The 16,696-nt window shown below is 48.0% G+C and overlaps 1 protein-coding gene across 1 annotated transcript in view; it reads left to right on the top strand.

Annotated features, from left to right (window-relative positions):
• Positions 1 to 14,437: 14,437 nt before the first annotated feature.
• The window catches only part of VSX2 (visual system homeobox 2), a 41,831-nt gene continuing 39,572 nt past the window's right edge, over positions 14,438 to 16,696 (top strand). The window contains exons 1-3 of the mRNA XM_034769582.1: positions 14,438 to 14,509; positions 14,543 to 14,858; positions 16,175 to 16,259. Of these exons, the coding sequence (XP_034625473.1) occupies positions 14,438 to 14,509; positions 14,543 to 14,858; positions 16,175 to 16,259 (473 nt within the window). The remainder of the gene's footprint in view (positions 14,510 to 14,542; positions 14,859 to 16,174; positions 16,260 to 16,696) is intronic.

Raw genomic sequence — 16,696 nt, 5'->3', positions numbered from 1 at the left:
ATCTTTTAGAAAAACATCCAATCTTGATTTAAATATTGCCAGTGAGGGAGAATCCACCACAACCTTTAGTAAATTGTTCCAATGCTTAATTACCCTTGCTGTTAAAAATGTATACTTTATTTCCATTCTGAATGTGTCTAGCTTCAGCATCCAGCCATTGGATGGTGTTGTATCTTTCTCTGCTACACTGAATAACCCATTATCAAATATTTGTTCCCAATGTAGGTATTTATCGACTGTAATCAAGTCACCTCTTAACCTTCTTTTTGTTAAGCTTAATCTATTGAGCTCCCAAAGTCTATCACTATAAGGCATGTTTTCTAATCTTTAATAATTCTTGTGGTTCTTCTCTGAACCCTCTCCAATTTATCAGCATCTTGAATTTATCTGGAATGGTGGACACCAGAACTGGACACAGTATTCCAGTTGCACCAGTGACAAATACAGAGGTAAAATAACCTTTTTACTCCTAGTCGATATTTCCCTGTTTATGCATCCAAGGATTGCATTAGCCCTTTTGGCCACAGAGTTGCACTGGGAGCTCATGTTTAGCTGATTATCCACCACAACCCCCAGATCTTTTTCAGAGTCACTGCTTCCCAAGATAGAGTTCCCATCCTGTATGGCCTACATTCTTTGTTCTTGGATGTACTCATTTACTTTTAGCTGTATTAAAATGCATGTTGTTTGCTTGCGCCCAGCTTACCAAGCATTCCAGATCACTGTGTAGTAGTGACCTGTCCTCTTCATTATTTACCACTCCCCCAATTTTTGTGTCACCTGCAAACATTATCAATGTTGATTTTATGTTTTGTTCCAGGTCACTGATAAAAATTTTAAATAGTGATGAGCCAGGAATCCGTCCCTGAGGGACCCCTGGCCACACACCCGCTTGATGATGAATCCCAATTTACATTTTGAGACCTATCAGGTAGCCAGTTTTTAATCTATTTAACATCTGCCATGTTAATTTTATATTGGTCTAGTTTTTTAATGGATAAGGGGGAACATGAGAGAGGTACACAAATAATAGAGGTGTTGCAGGATGTCCCAGAACATACCATGGCTTGGCATTGTAGCCTCTGTTCTCAGTTCCCCAATCCACTCATACACACCCAGGAGTTTTAGAATAATGTTCTCTCCCTTGGGATGCAATTTAGTAAATCCTCATGAAATAAATATTGGCCCTTCCAGGATCAAACCCTCCCTCTCTTCCTTTCTTCGGACTTTTGCATTTACCCTTGTTTCAGGGCTTCAGACCTTGGCTCCCCACTTCCCTCTGAGCAGGGGAGCTCTGCCAGTCCCACTTTAGCCTCTGAGTCTCTCTGGGGAGACTTTCCCCTAGGTCTCTTCCTATCCCTTGTATCAAACTCCTTCCTCCCATAGAAGGGTCTGCTTCTTAGGACCATAGCTCTAGTCTGTCAGACTTCCCCACAACCCAGCATTATGCACACTCTGTGGAAGGAGAATCTGCCTATAAACTCCTCCTAACAGTGCTAAGAGCACTCTTTTTAAAATCCTGAGCAGGTAGTCTCATGACTCAGGCAGCTGAACTCATGCCCAGCTGGATCTGGTAATACCTCTACTAAATTACCTATTCTTAAAGTGGTCATGCCTTAGAACAGGGTTGGTTGGCCCTAGTCCCCTCCTGCCTTTAAATGAGACAAACCACCCTGTTACAGAACAGTATGGAGAGGTAATTTGAGTTCTCCTATTCACCCTGTCTCAAAATGCAAGAAAAGGGGGACAGCCAATTAAATTAAAAGACAAAAAATTTAAAACATTGAATGAAGTATTTTTTACACAATGTATAATTAACCAGTGGAACTCATTGCTACAAGATGCCACTGATGCCAAAAGCTAAGCAGGATTCAAAAAAGGATCAGATATGTATATGGATAATGAGATCATCAACAGTTACATTAGACAGCATAAATCCTTGTAAAGACTTATGCTCACATGCTTTACGATATAAGGCACCCACTAAGAGCCTGTCTACAGTGGGGAAATTTTGATTTTTAAAATGATTCAATTGAACAGATTTTTACACACTTTTTTTGTAGTGTAGACCTGGCTTTAGGTGGTTTAAAGTGTCCTGGTTTGTTTTCATTCAATTAGTTTCCAGACTACTTGAAAGTGGTTTAATAAAAATGGGCAGCCCTAGACCAACTAAAACTGTGTCTATGCTAGGGTTCTAATTAGTTCTAAAATCGGATTTAAATTAACTGGTTTCAAAACAAATTAGAAAATTTCCCGAGCACAAACAGGCAGGTAAAGACACTTCCCACATTGGCAGCATATTCTGTTACAGAGCATCTTGCACCTTCCTCTGACTCATCTGGTGTATGGGCCTCCGTTGGAGACAAGATACTGGAGTAGATGGAGCACTGCTCCCAGCAACTCCTTAACTCATAACAGTTCAATTGCTTTTATCTGTTTTATAGGCAACAGGGAGCAGCTAATAGGAAAATGTGTATATGGGAACCAGAAACCACCAGCGTCCAGTTCTTACCACTCAGCAGCCATGGGCAGAAAAGATGCTTCATCTGGTGTCTAGTTCCTCCTCCCAAGCACAGGAGATTCTTTGCCTGGTGTCAGGCCCCAAGCCCTAAAGAGCCCTGCTTGTAGGATATGTTTCAGCTGTTGCCCAATCCCTGCCACAGCAGAGACCCAGGCAGAGGAAGTATTTTACCAACAGCTGTTCACTGCCTTGGTTGAAGATGCTCCACCCAAAGAATATGGAGATGTTCTACTACAGATGATGAGGAAAAAGAAGATCATGGATATTTCTGTGTCTGTAACAAGTACCAGGCACATGGGAAAAAGGAGACATACACATTATGGTGAATGATGGAGATGCAGAGCGAAATTCTGGCTCCTCTGAAGTCAATGACAAAACTCCCATTGACTTCAGTGAAGCCAGGATTTGACACTCTGGTTTAATGGATGTAAGTGGAAAATGATGGGATCATTCTCAATAAATAAACTAATGAGTACTACTCAGTACCTCCCTAGCTCCTTACTAAACACTGTACTGACATTAAATAATATTTAAAACCCCACCAGTGGGGCAGGCAAGTATTACAATGGACTAACAACTACTAATGGGAAACATTCTGAAATGCATGTAAAAATGTTATATTCCATCACCCTCCTTGTATCTTGTGTATCCTAATGAATAGTTACAAAAATCAATAAAATGCTATTTAAAGAAAAAATATATCCAATGGGACATCTCGGTTATCCTAAGACTAGCAAGAAATCTCATAAGTACGTATTTGAAAAATATTACATATAAAGGACAACAGAGAGCCAAAGATTCAAAGATTTTAAGACCAGAAGTGACCATTTAGACTGACCACCTGATTAGCATAGGCCACACAGCCTTACCCAATAATTTCTTCACAAAGCCCATATCTTGTATGTGAGCTACAGCATATCTTTTAAAAAGAAATCCAGCCTTGATTTAAAGACTTTGGGTGATGGAGAATCACCTCATCTCTAAGTAAGTTGTTTCAATGACTAATTACAATCACACTTAAAAAATACAAAAAGGATCCCAAATGCATCACAGAATTAAATGAGGGAAGAGTTAAAATAAAAGTGCAGCATGAGAGAGATGAAGAATTTTAGGCAAAGTGGAAAATCTTTTTTTTCACATGATATTTGAAAAGAGATGGATAGGAGATGAGGTGGAAAGATACAGGGAGGCCATTTCTTTGGAAGGAGAAGCAAAGGACAAAGCTCTCATGCCAAGCGAGTTGAGATTGCGTGAAGTCAGAGGAGACTGGTGGTATCAGAGCAGATGGATGAGTGGAAGTGGAGGGGAGCAGAGGGAGATAGAGTCTGTGAAGCTGGCTGGAGCAAATCCACAGGAGGTTTTGTAAACAAAGAGCAGGGCAATTTTGAACCAGATGCTGAAATAAATGAGATTGAGTGGGAATTGCGTGAGGGAGGGGGTGATCTAGTCATGCTTCTTTGCAAGTGTGAGGAAGTGGTAGCAGCTCTGTGTGCACATTGGACATCTGGGACTTTGGGTATCCATAGTTAAGAAAGCAGCTTTAGTGAGAGGAGTCAAGGCACTAGAGCACATGGCCAGTACTGTGGATGGGATAAGGTGGGTTTGCTGACAGAGCCTGTGGGAGAAGAAGGCAAGTTTAGAGTTGGGGACAATGCTCAAGTTACAGACAGAGGGGGCAAATCATAGGAATGTAGGGCTAGGACAGACTTCAAGAGGTCACCTAGTCCAGCCCCCTATGTTGAGGCAGGACCGAATAAACATAGACCCTTCCGGACAGGTGTTTGTCTAACATGTTCTTACAATCCTCCAATGACAGGGATTTCATAACCTCCCTTGGAAGCCTATTCCAGTGCTTAACTATCCTTATAGTTAGAAAGTGTTTCCTAATATCTAACCTAAATCTCCCTTGCTGCAGATTAAGCTGATTATTAGTTCTTCTGTCTTCAGTGGACATGGAGAACAATTGATCACTGTCCCCTTTATACCAACCCTTAGCATATTTGAAGACTGTTATCAGGTCCCCTTTCAGTCTTCTTTTCTCAAAACTAAACATGCCCAGTTTTTTTAACCTTTCCTCATAAGTCAGGTTTACTAAATTCTTTATCATTTTTATTGCTGTCCTTTGGACTGTCTCCAACTTGTCCACATCTTTCTTAAAGTGTGGTGATCAGAACTGGACATGCACTCCAGCTGAGGCCTCCCCAGTGCTGAGTACAGTGGAACAATTACTTCTTGTGTCTTACATTCAATGCTCCTGTTAATACAGCATAGAATAATATTTGCCTTTTTCATAACTACATCACATAATTGGCTCATATTCAATTTGTTATCCCCTATAAGCACCAAATCCTTTTCTGCAGTACACTGCCTAGCCAGTTATCCCTCATTTTGTAGTTGTGCATTTGATTTTTTAATTCCTAAGTGTAGTAATTTGCATTTGTCTTTATTTGATTTCATCTGGTTGATTTCAGACCAATTCTCCAATATATCAAGGTCCTTTTAAATTCTAATCATGTCCTCCAAAGAGCTTGCACCCTCTCAGCTTGGTGTCATCTGCAAATTTTATAAGCATACTTTCTATTTCATTATCCAAGTCATTAATTAAAACATTTAATAAAAACAGACCAAGACAGACAGACCCCATGTGGAACCCCACTTGATACAGTCCTCCTCGTTTGACAGTGAACCATTGATAGTTACCCTTTGAGTACAGTTTTTCAACCTGTTGTGCACTCACTTTATAGTAGTTTCATTTAGACCACATTTCCCTAGTTTACTTATGAGAATGTCATATGGGATTGTGTCAAAAGCCTTACTAAAAATCAAGCTATAATCACATCTACTGCTTCCCCCGATTCCACTAGGCCAGTAATCTTGTCAAAGAAGGAAATTAGGTTGGTTTGGCATGATTTGTGCTAGACAAATCCATGTTGGCTGTTACTTATCACCCTATTATTCTCTAGGTGCTTACAAACTGTTTACTTAATAATTTGTTCCAATATATTTCCAGGTATCAAAGTTAGACTTGTTTATAATTTCCCAGGTCCTCTTTGACCCCCCCCCCTTTTTAAATACTGGTACTATGTGTGCCTGTCTCCAGTCCTCTGGGATCTCACACATCATCCGTGATTTCTCAAAAATAATAGCTAACAGTTCAGAGATTGCTTCAGCTAGTTCCTTAAGTACCCTAGGATTAATTTAATCAGGTCCCGCATACTTGAATAAAGCTAACTTATCTAAATATTCTTGTGATGGGGCAGCTGCCCCACACTGGCAGAAAAGGGGTTTAAAGCAGCCCTGGGAGGCTGTGGGGGAGGCAGCCAATCAGAGAAGGACTGAAGGGAGCAGCCAATCATGGCCATGCAGGCCCATATAAAAAGGGAGCTGTAGGAGGGAGGATGGTAGTTCTTGGCTGTGAGCCCAGGGAGGAAGGACTGTGTCTTTGGAAGGCTAAGAGAACCATCAGCACCCTGGACAGAGCAGTGCTGCCAGCAGAACCGGGGGAGTGAGAGACAGCTCCTGGCTGGCTGCTGGGGTTTGCAGGCTGAGGCCCTGAGGCAAGGGCAAAGAGGATGCTGGTGCCATGAGGAAGTGGCCAGACAATTTGCTGCAGCAGTCACTGAGGGAAGTGGCTGAACAGTGGACTGCAGGTCCCCTAGAAGGGGAGACCACAGTGTGTGGTACAGCCGGGAGTGCTGTGTCACTGAAAAGAACACCGTGGTCCTTGGAGAGATGTGAGTCCAAGAGCAGAAGTGATGGTGGCGAGGCACCACCAGAGGAGGGTGTACTTGCAAACTGAGCTAATTCCCAAAACAGCCATTGGAAGGTGCCATAGTGGTGACTGAACCATTATAATTCTTTAACCTGATCTTTCCCTATTCTGCCTTGTGTTCCTTCCCCCTTGGTTGTTAATATTAATTGTGTTAAGCATCTGGTCACAATTAACCTTTTATGGCAAGAGTGAAACAAAATATGCATGAAACATCTCAGGCTTCTTGGTGGTGGTCATTAATAGCTCACTTTCCCTGCTAAGTAGTTGATCTACTCTTTCCTTTGTCTTTCTCTTGCTTCTAATGTATTTATAAAACATCTTCTTATTGCTTTTTATGTGCCTTTCTAGGTGTAACTCATTTTGTGCCTTAGCCTTTCTGATTTTGTCCCTACATGCTTGAGCTAATCTTTGATACTCCTCCTTAGCAATTTGTCCATGTTTCTACTTTTTATAGGATTCCTTTTTGATTTTCAGGTCATTAAAGAGCTCCTGATGTAGTTGTATTGTTCTCTTACTATTATTCCTACCTTTTCTTCACATCAGGATAGTTTATTGTGCTCTAATTGTCTTTTGAGAAACTGCCAGTTCTCCTGAATATCTTTTCCTCTTAATTTTCTTCCCATTGGACCTTACCTAACTCTTCTCTGAGTTTGTTAAAGTCGGATTTTTTTGAAGTCCACTGTCCTTATTCTGCTGTTCTCACTCTTTCCTTTCCTTTCCTTAGTATCATGAAGCCCATCATTTCATGATCACTTTCACCCAGGTTGCTTTCCACCTTCAGATTTGCAACCAATTCCTCACTTAGTCAGAATCAAGTATAAAATAGCTGCCTCCCTGGTTGCTCTCACCCGCCCCCTTTGAAATAATAAGTTGTCACCAGGACTTTCCAAGAATTTATTGGACATTTTGTGTTTTGTCGTGTTACTTTTCCAATAGATATCTGTATAGTTAAAGTGCCCCATTGCTACCAGGTTTTGTATCTAGGATATTTCTGTTGCTTGTTGTAGAAATGCCTCATCCACCAACTCCTTCTTCTGAAATGGAAGATCTGAGACTGGGAAACTTGAGGAGGTGGAGCTAAGCCTGAGGAGGTGCCTCTCCCAAAGAGAAAAATTTGTGTCCTTGAGACATTCAGCTGCGGGAAGTTGAGAAGAAGCCAAAAGTCCATTTGGTCAAGACAGGGTACAAGGGTGAATCACAGAAGGTGTCAAACTATGTATAGCCAACTGTCCTCAGCAGAGAAATGATGGCGCAATAAAAGCCAGAGAGAAGCTGATAGAGGTGCATAGAAATTTGAAGACAATCAAGAACTGAGCCTTGTGGAACTCCATAGAACAGGTGATCTTAGCACAATATAGGTGTCACCACTAGAGATGTACAAAGAGTATGATAACTAGGAAGACAACTCTGGCTCCCTCCTATGGAGGCAAGGCCAGGAGACTGGGAAGTTCCTGAAGTATCTAAGGAGAAATAGAAAGGGAAGAAGAGGGGGAAAGATGGCATTATATGCTAATAGTAATTACTAAGCCAGTGAAATGCAACTTGATGAGAGGATGTGATGAAGTATTTGGAGAAAGGCAATCAAAAGGAAAAAGCAAAGCCCCTGCAATGGCTATTTGCAAGAATTCCAGTGCCCATCCAATTTCTGTATTGGCACCCCCACTCTTACTCTGTTCCCAGCAATTCCTCATCTATGGAGGTTGGAGGGTGAGAATGAAAAATCTCTGGCCCAACTTTCAAGCAGCTTGAAACTACCAGATATTATTCTTATGGGGCAATTTAGCTACCAAGACATCTGTTTACCATCCACCTCCATATCCCAGGGATTTTGTTGCTGGGCTAGATGAGCTCCTTTATTGTTTTTACAATGACCCCACTTGTGTGAGCAACGGGATTGGAACCCAAGACTTTCAGTACTCACAGCATAGGCATCTATTACTTGGGCAAAAGAAGTCATTTTGTTAACATAGCAACTGTAGGAGATGAGCCACTTGAGGGGGATAAAGACCCACTCTCAGCCAGTGTGGGCTACATTTGGAATCCTCAACATTATACTAAAAATGCCAAGTCAATAATTACTTTTGCTTGTTTGCCAGAGAGTTTTTGGACATTGTGGCATCTATGGACTTTACCCATGCTATGAGTAGATCTCTTCTGAGGTTTGGGTCTGGAGAGGTATGTAATGGGGACTAACGGTCCTTTGAGGCCCTCTTGGGGTAGCACCAAAACCTTGACTCACTCCTCCCCACTGGCATCCCTGGCAAGAGGCTCGGCTGAGCCAACTCGTGGCTTGGCATTTTGGGGATTAATTTCCAGTCAAATTTCAGAGGAAGCTCAGGGAAGCCCACCCAGCTAGGAGCTAATTAAGTGCAGCTGAGCCTATTTAGGTTGAACACCTTAGAGGAAGAGTGGAACCTCTGAAGGAAGAAAGCCCAAGGGGGATTGTGATTGCTAGAAGCCAGTGATGGACAAACAGAAATGACCCTTAATGGTTTGTTCTTTTTGTTTTATATGTTTGAAGGACTGGATAGACAGACTGGTGCTGGAGACCTTTCTCCATCTGGATTAACCTAGACCCCTGCAGTGAAGCCTCCTCCAGAAAGGGGGATTCTGTTTTCTACCCTGAGTCACAATGAATTGTCTGTCTCCCGCTCTCTTTTGTTCTGCCCTTGGCCCTACAACAGGTGTCTGGTAGCTATCTGGAGTTCATGGTCACATGACTAGCTGGTGCAGTTGGAGGTCAAAGCAACCCAAATACAATCCAGTGTTGCAACCAGAAAAGGTGTGTGTTTTGTCTCTAGAGGCTTCTGTATGACACAATTCCAGGAAAGCCTGAGAATAAGCTAATCCATCAGGATGGGATCTTGAAAGCTTAGTGGAGACCTCTGGTAACTGGCTTTCCTCAGCCACTGAATTCTTGCCTGTTAAAGATACAATCTTGCTGGGTCTTCCCATGGCTAACAGTTGAATCCAGGGAAATGAAATGACAGGGAAGGAGCCTTGCATGCTCAGAAAACCCAGTTGGGTCTGGCTTATCATAGGGTTAGAGCATAGGCAAACCTCTGATTTGTTATAGATGTAGCAAAGAATTGGTCAGTGAAGGTGTTCAGAGTGGTGAAGTCTGGTGCACATGCTGTCCTCCTCCTACCCCATTATTTATTACATTTTAATTTGTATTGCCACTTGAGGTCAAAATGGCTTTCCATGTTTTTGCCCTGCATGCCTCTTTCTACAACCTCTCAGAAAATAGCATATTTGTTAAGAACTGACAACGGATCTGTGAGCTGAGCGGTTACCCTGTTGGCACAGTCAGCTTGTAAAATAAGGAAAATGCAAGTGGCACTGGGATCATATATGGATAATGGTGGATGTGTCTTTTAATTTGTATTTATAATTATTTAACATTTTATAATTTTGGATTTAGTTTTAAATTGTATTGGAATACTTTTTGTTTTTTGCACATTGGCCCGAGGCTAAATTGCTATTAATAAACTAAACTTGGACACTCTCTACCTTGAAGGCTCATTGTTTAAATGATGTGAACAACTTCCATCTTTGCTAAGAAATTAGTTGCATTACAGTCAGCTGTGGGTTGCTCCAGAAGGGGGACTGAAGATTACATGCCCCGCACCTCGGCAATGTTGCCTGAGGGGTCATGGAAAGATGTCTGAACACGCTGAATCTGGGCAGCACCACTTAACAGTCATTGCCTGCAGGGCTTCTCTAGATTCTTTACTTGCAGATAAAAGCTATTCTCCCTTGGTAGAACCCTTACGGAAGGTGCAACATTCTCCACCCACACCAGCATCTCTTATGCTAGGAGTATTGTTTCAAATTCATCTTTTCCTGGGGGAGAAACTCACCCCTAGCTATGCAGAGGGTCCTAAGGATGCCTAGATCCCACTCCATTTCCATGGGATTTGTCTATGGTCGGTGCCTTCTTTTTTGGAGGACAGCAGAAACATGCCAAAGGCTTGACCTCTGCTAAGAAACCAGGGGTTGACACTCTGGAGCTACCCAACTATCTACCCTGTGTTGGGGAAGGTTGTGGCTGAGTTGCTTAAATGTGCATCTTCTAGTGACTTTCTGTGATGGGCCTCAGTAGGTTGTAGCCAGTGCAGGAAACAAAGACCCTCTTTCACACAAACATTGGAGGTGCTTCAAGGCCTGTTAAAATATAAAGCTTTGAATGGCATAGGACTAGTCTAGCTGATAGGATATAAATCAGCTTGACAGCCCATCTTCTCTGTTCGGATGTTTGGGGTTGAAGCAGCTGGCAATCCTATGGCATAGTCCTAAGAAGGCAGAGTAGAACATCATGACTCTGGACTGTTGTCCCCTGGATATATGCCAGGGTAGAGCTGTGGCCTCCTGGGTGAGACACAGGAAGATTTAGCTTCTCTGTTTGTTCTATCTCATGTGGTTGGGGTGAGTTGGGAGGGATGAGGCATATTGTAATTCTTCTGTTCTTGTCTGGGTTGTGCAGGGAGAGCCCTAACTTTTGGCTTACATGGGTTCTTGCTTGTTGAGAAATTGCATTCAGTTCTATTTTCCTAGATATACAGAAGTCTTTGTGCTTGGGGGCAGGAGGGGAGGTATCCTATAAATGCAATGCAATCACTGAAGATGTTCCTCCATTGAGGACCACTCTAAAGCCTAATAATCAGAATTCCTCCATGTGCAAGAGAAGCTATTCTTCCCATTTCAGCCTGAAGTTGATAGCCATTTTCCCATTCTCAAACGATGTGAATAATGAGACGAAGAATGTGGTGAGGAGGTAAGGGAGATGGGCAAATGTGGTACTATTCTTCAGGAAGAAAAGAATGATTCTGTAGTAAAACCTTGCAGTAAATATCTCTGAGACCTCAGATATTTAATGAAAGGCTGGGATCTACTGAGGGTAAGAAGAGAAGGGACACTGCCCATGTAGTAGTGTTGAACTGTCATGCCTGTGTAGGTGAGGAGAAAGGATAATGCCTCTGGGAGTGTGTGGTGGTGGGGGAAGAGGAGCATATTCTCCACCAGCAGTTACAACAGGTGTAGCACATGATCCTCTCTGCTGTTGTGAAGCTGGGCGGGGGGAGGGGGAGGACTGGGCATGGCCACACATATTCACTTCAGGGCACTAAGGCCTGCTGGTAATGCCAGCAAACCCCACCACCCTGTGTACTCTGAGGGTTGACTTTGTACAACCAATTAGCTGCCTTGCTGGGAGTTCCCTTGGTGTAGAGGACACTACAGCTCTATGCTGTCCACTCCTGGTCCCTCTACCTGGCAAGGTGGTGTGGCCAGAGTGTTGTACTCTCTGGTGATTCTTGGCCAGCAGACTGATCCCTAGGTGACTATGACTGTCAGTGTAGCATTAAGGTTCTGCCTCAGAGCTCCGCCAGGGAGGGGTGCCAAGACATGCCAGGGACCAAACCAGCTCCAAGACTGGGGAACAGGAGTGTGGCTTAGAAACATTTTCCCTCCCCGTGTGCCACACAGAAGCCCCCAGGAGCTGACCCTGAGTGTTCAGGCTGTCACATTATGACTGTCCTCTCCATGGGAGTGTTGGGTAAGGACAGGGGATTTCTGCACGGTCTCCCCTTCTTCCCACCAGTACATTGATGGCTGGTCCAGCACGACTTAGCCCTAAACACTGAAGTATAATGGAACTTTGAGCACTAGGCAGCATTCTGAGGGGAAGGAGGGAAAGCACTATAAAGAGCTAGTGCTGGCAGATAATTGACCTCACTTTTCTATCTAAGTATAACAAAATAGACTAGCCTTTGCCTCAAGGATAGAAACAGTTGCCCCCTACTGCATGAGGAGTCCTGCTGCTCTTCACAAATCATAGCAATTTCAAGCTGTAGGGCCAGATTCTGAGTGGTGCCTCTGGGGCAAGGTGGTGGTAAAGATGGCTTTAAGCTACCTCTGTGTCTACTGAATTCTGGCACCCCGGCTGGCCCAAGTAAGAGCGGCCCCAGGGGCTGCTTTAATTTAGGCCAGTATTAAACAAGCTATAGGCTGCTCTGCTGGCTTGGAATAGCCAGTGTTGGCCACATTCCTTGCCATGCCTTTGGCTGGCTCTTACTCCGGGAGCTTCTGGGAGACTGTCTCCACTTGCTGTTTTTACACTCTCATGCCACTGGGGCAGTGTAAAAGAGGTGGACAATAAGAGGCCCAATTCTCTTAATGTCTCATTCTCCAAATACATCTCCCTCTTGCACATGTTTGGACTTCCTTTCTGCCTCCGACAAACCTACCTTCACTTCTCCCCATCTCTCAAGTGCTGATCCTTTTTAGTAAAAGTCATGGGTAGTGGTTTGTGTGTATTTTTGTTTTTCTCTTAAATCTTCAAGCTGAGGTGCAATTAACTCAAAATCAGGTGTAATCAAATTTTATCTTGATGTGCATCTTCCTTCTGTTCTCTAGAATGTATTGAAAAGCAGAATGGCCTATGTGATGACTGGGACTCACTAAAACATTTGTACTGTGACCCATAGTCTGTGTGAAGGAGTGCAAAGGAACCTAGCAGGCTACTCCACCCTGTCCCTTCTAGTTCAGTGAAATTGGAATCCCATCAAGTCCCCTTGGAAGGACTCCGGTGGGGGGAAGCAGAACAGGGAACCATATCTCAGGTGAAAATTTCCACCCAATAACTACCAAGGCAGTCTTCTAATGTGGCTGGAAAACATCCCACATCCGATGGGTGGTACTGCAACTGTTGACACTTGAGAGGTGTAATAATATTTGATGGGCATAAACCCCAAGAAGAAGGGGACCGTCAGGGTGACAAACAGGTTATACCTAAGAGGCATTGGATGAAATGTAGGCTTAACAGGCGATCTTTTCTGAAATTGAAGTCTTTGACCAGGGCTCCTCCGAAGCCCAAGCACCAAGGAGGTGCTTTGTCTTTTGCCCAGTGTCCCTCCCTGAGGAGCCCCAGGCTTAGAGGTTGTGTGGGTCGTGCTGTCTGCACTTCTTACCTGCCCTCTTTGGGTCTAGGTGGGAAGGTGCAATCTTAGCAATGAATAGTTTGTAACTCGTCTGCTCTCAGCTGTACCTTGTGTCAAGGGACACAACTCACTTCAGTCCCTACCTTACCTCTGTTCCATATAAGTTGGATAGCCCCTCACCTTTGTTGTTTACCTCAGAAATAATCAAGTAACCAAGAAGGCTAATTCCGCAGCATCTTCAGCTTCCCGCATGAATACCACTTTGTGTCTCTCCCTTCGGGGGTGTGACACACAGCCCCCGCCCGCCCGCCCGGGCCTTGGCAGGCTCAGAGGTATGTGCTCAGGCATTTCAACTTCCAGTCACTCTGATGCCTTCTTACAGCACTCCCAACCCACCACAACAACCCTTCCTGCCCCTGTCCCTCCCCCCCCCACACACACACCTTCTAGCCGGCAGCCTCCCCGCAGCACACCTTCACTGTGGGCTCAGCAATGCCCCCTCCCCTCGGGCTGTGTGGGGCTGCCCCCATACTGCTCCTCGGTCCGCTTCTGCCCTCTGATCACCCCCCCCCCCAACAAAGGCGCTAGCAGCAGCGGTGGGGCGGTACGGCCCACCTGCCCCAGGTCGCTATTAGCAGGCGGCCTGATTCATGGCTTTTTGTTCGCTTATTTAAAACACCAGCGCCGAAGCCTGCACTTGGCAAATGCCCACAGCCGGCTGGCCCTGGCCTTGCCTTCCCCCTCCCGCTGTTGCCTGCTGCACCCACCTGTCAGGCCTTGTCCCCGGTCAGACCCCATGTTCTGCGGGCCAGCGGCTGGCTGGGGTTGCTGGGCATCGCGCTGACATCAGTAATAACACCTGGCCCAGCTGATCGGCAGGGCCCCACTGCCCCCGACCTCCCTGCTTTGCCCTGCCAGGCTCCCTCAATCCCGGGCGGCCCCCAGGTCCTTGCTGCCTCCGCCGGGTTCCCCATCTCCCGGGCTCCCCCTGGACCTCGTGTCCCAGGCCGCCTCCCCCCGGCCCCTCCGCTGCCTGTGCTGGAGCCTGCCGGCTTTTTGGAATTCCTAATCGCGGCTGGCCCCTGTGATTGGCTGCTCGGCTCTGACCCCACTTGGGCTCCAGGCTGGGCGGATAAAAGGGGCCTGAGCCGGGGGCTCCCGAGCATTCCCGGGAGCGGGCACTAGGGACCGGCCGGCCGCAGCATGACGGGCAAAGCGGGAGACGCGCTCACCCACAGCCTACCCAGCAAACCCAAACCCGACAGCGCGGCCAGTGTGCCTGGGGCCGGGGCCGCCGCTGGGGCCAAGCCCAGCTCCGGGCCCACCCCGCCCAGGTGCACCGGCTTCGGCATCCAGGAGATCCTGGGCTTGAACAAGGAGCCGCCCTCTCACCCCCGGGCTGCCCTGGACTCCCTGCCCGCCGGGCACCTGCTGGCGGCCCGCTCTGTGCTCAGCCCCGCCGGGGTAGGTGGCGTGAGCATGGGGCTCCTGGGGGCGGGCAGCATCCCCAGCTTCTACACCCAGCCCACCTTCCTGGAGGTGCTGTCCGACCCCCAGAGCGTCCACCTGCAGCCCCTGGCCCGGGCCCCCGGACCGCTGGACACCAGCCAGACGGCCAGCTCAGGTAGGCTCAGGCTGCTGCCCGGGGCGCCCCCCATAGCCGGGTCCGCTCCCCCCGGGTCTCTGCCCCCATCGGAGGAGTTGTTGCCCGGGCGGCAGGGAAGCCCGGGCTGCCCCCTCCCTCGGGGGGGCTTTATTAAAATTCGTTCCAGCGCCAGGTGGATGGATTGGCGATGGGAAACCCCAGCCGGCGGGTGCCACATGGGGGGGTGGGAACTCGGAGGATGGGGGACGCCGTCCCCGCGGCTTCCCGGAGCCGGAGGGGCGCAGACCCCCGGGGCGCCGGAGCCCCTAACTCGTTTGCGGGGAATTGGGTGCCTCGCCGTCCGTTTGCTAGACGGCAGGATCCGCCCGGCCGCCTTCTCTGGAGCCTCGGACCCGGCCGGGCGCGCTTCACCCGCAGCTGCCCGGGGGAAAGTTAGTAAATATCGTAATAATTTCCCCCCCCCCCCATACATACATATATACACACACACACCGCTTCCCGGCGGGGTCGCCCGCCCGCCTTTAACGCCCAGACCGCATCGCGAATACCCAGCGGGGATACCTACCGAGTGGGGGCCGGGCCGATCCCACCCGGCCGCCCCTTGGGCGAGCCCCGACGATCCCTGCCCTATGGCAGAACCGATTGTATCGAAATGCGGGTCCCGGCGCCCTGCACCAGCCGCTCCTGGGCGCGGAAGGGAGACCCCGAGCTGCCGGAACGACCCCCGGCCCGGGGGAACGAACAACCACCCCGGGCGGCGAATACAGGGAAGGAGCCGCAGGGCGGCTCCGGGATGCGCCCCGAGCCACGCCGGGAATCGGCCGGCGCCTCCCGGGTGAGCCGGGCGGATTATTCCCCAGAGCCCGATTTCCCCCCGCGGCGGGGTCCCGGGGGAGCTGGCGCAGCGCGGGGATTTCCCGCCCTCTCGGGGGTTTTGTTTTAAAACCGCCTGGAATTAAAAACCAACGAAACTGGGTGAAATCGGTGCACAGGCGCGCAAAGAACCGGCCCTTCGGAGCACAAGGGGCTGAGCCCCGAGACTTCCCCCGCCGCGCCCCAGGACAGGCGCTCCAGGAGGGCTCTGCCTCGCCCGGCCGGCCCGGGGGCTGTCGCTGCGGGACCGCAACGAAATCCCCGCCGAACCAACGAAAAATAAAGCGAAATCCCAGGGAGAGGCAAAGCAAGGGCCGTGCCAGCCCCTGGCACCCCGCGCCGGGCAGGGAGCCTTTGGGCCGGCCCGGGGAGGGGGCGCCGGCAGCCTGGGGGCCTCTGCGGAGCTGGGAGAGGCGAGTCCCCGAGCCCGTCCTCAATCTTTGCCGCGTTTCTCTTCCCAGACTCCGAGGATGTTTCCTCCAGCGACAGGAAAATGTCCAAATCCTCCTTAAACCAGAGCAAGAAACGGAAGAAGAGACGGCACAGGTAGGAGAGAAGGCCGCTGCCCCCATCCCCGCCTGCCCGGCTCCCCACCGGGCGAGACCCCGCAGGGCTACCCTGGAGCCCCCCGCACCTTGTGGGCTCGCCTGCCTGCCCCCAGCAGCAGAATCTGCCCAACCTTGGCTGGTACTTTTAGGCCTCTCGGAGCCGTATTTATTATTTCTATCCCCGAGGCCCTGTTGTGCTGGGCACTGCACAGAGGCACGGGATGGCGCAGCTCCTGCCCCCCAAAGATTTTCCAGCCTCGGGCCCCGATGGTGCAGTTGGGTCTGTGCATGCAGCACCTCGCGCTCACTTAGATCCAGCTGCTGCACGGGGGACTTGCATTGAGACAAAATGCACTAATTCGGTGTAACAGGCGATTGAAGGGGCTAGGGATGAAGGATGAGGACAACAGCGGTAGGACTGTCTGGTTGCATGGA

The sequence above is a fragment of the Trachemys scripta genome, chromosome 4 (genome assembly GCF_013100865.1).
Source record: "Trachemys scripta elegans isolate TJP31775 chromosome 4, CAS_Tse_1.0, whole genome shotgun sequence".
Lineage (NCBI taxonomy): Eukaryota > Metazoa > Chordata > Testudines > Emydidae > Trachemys > Trachemys scripta.
This window is presented reverse-complemented; position numbering and strand designations above follow the sequence as displayed.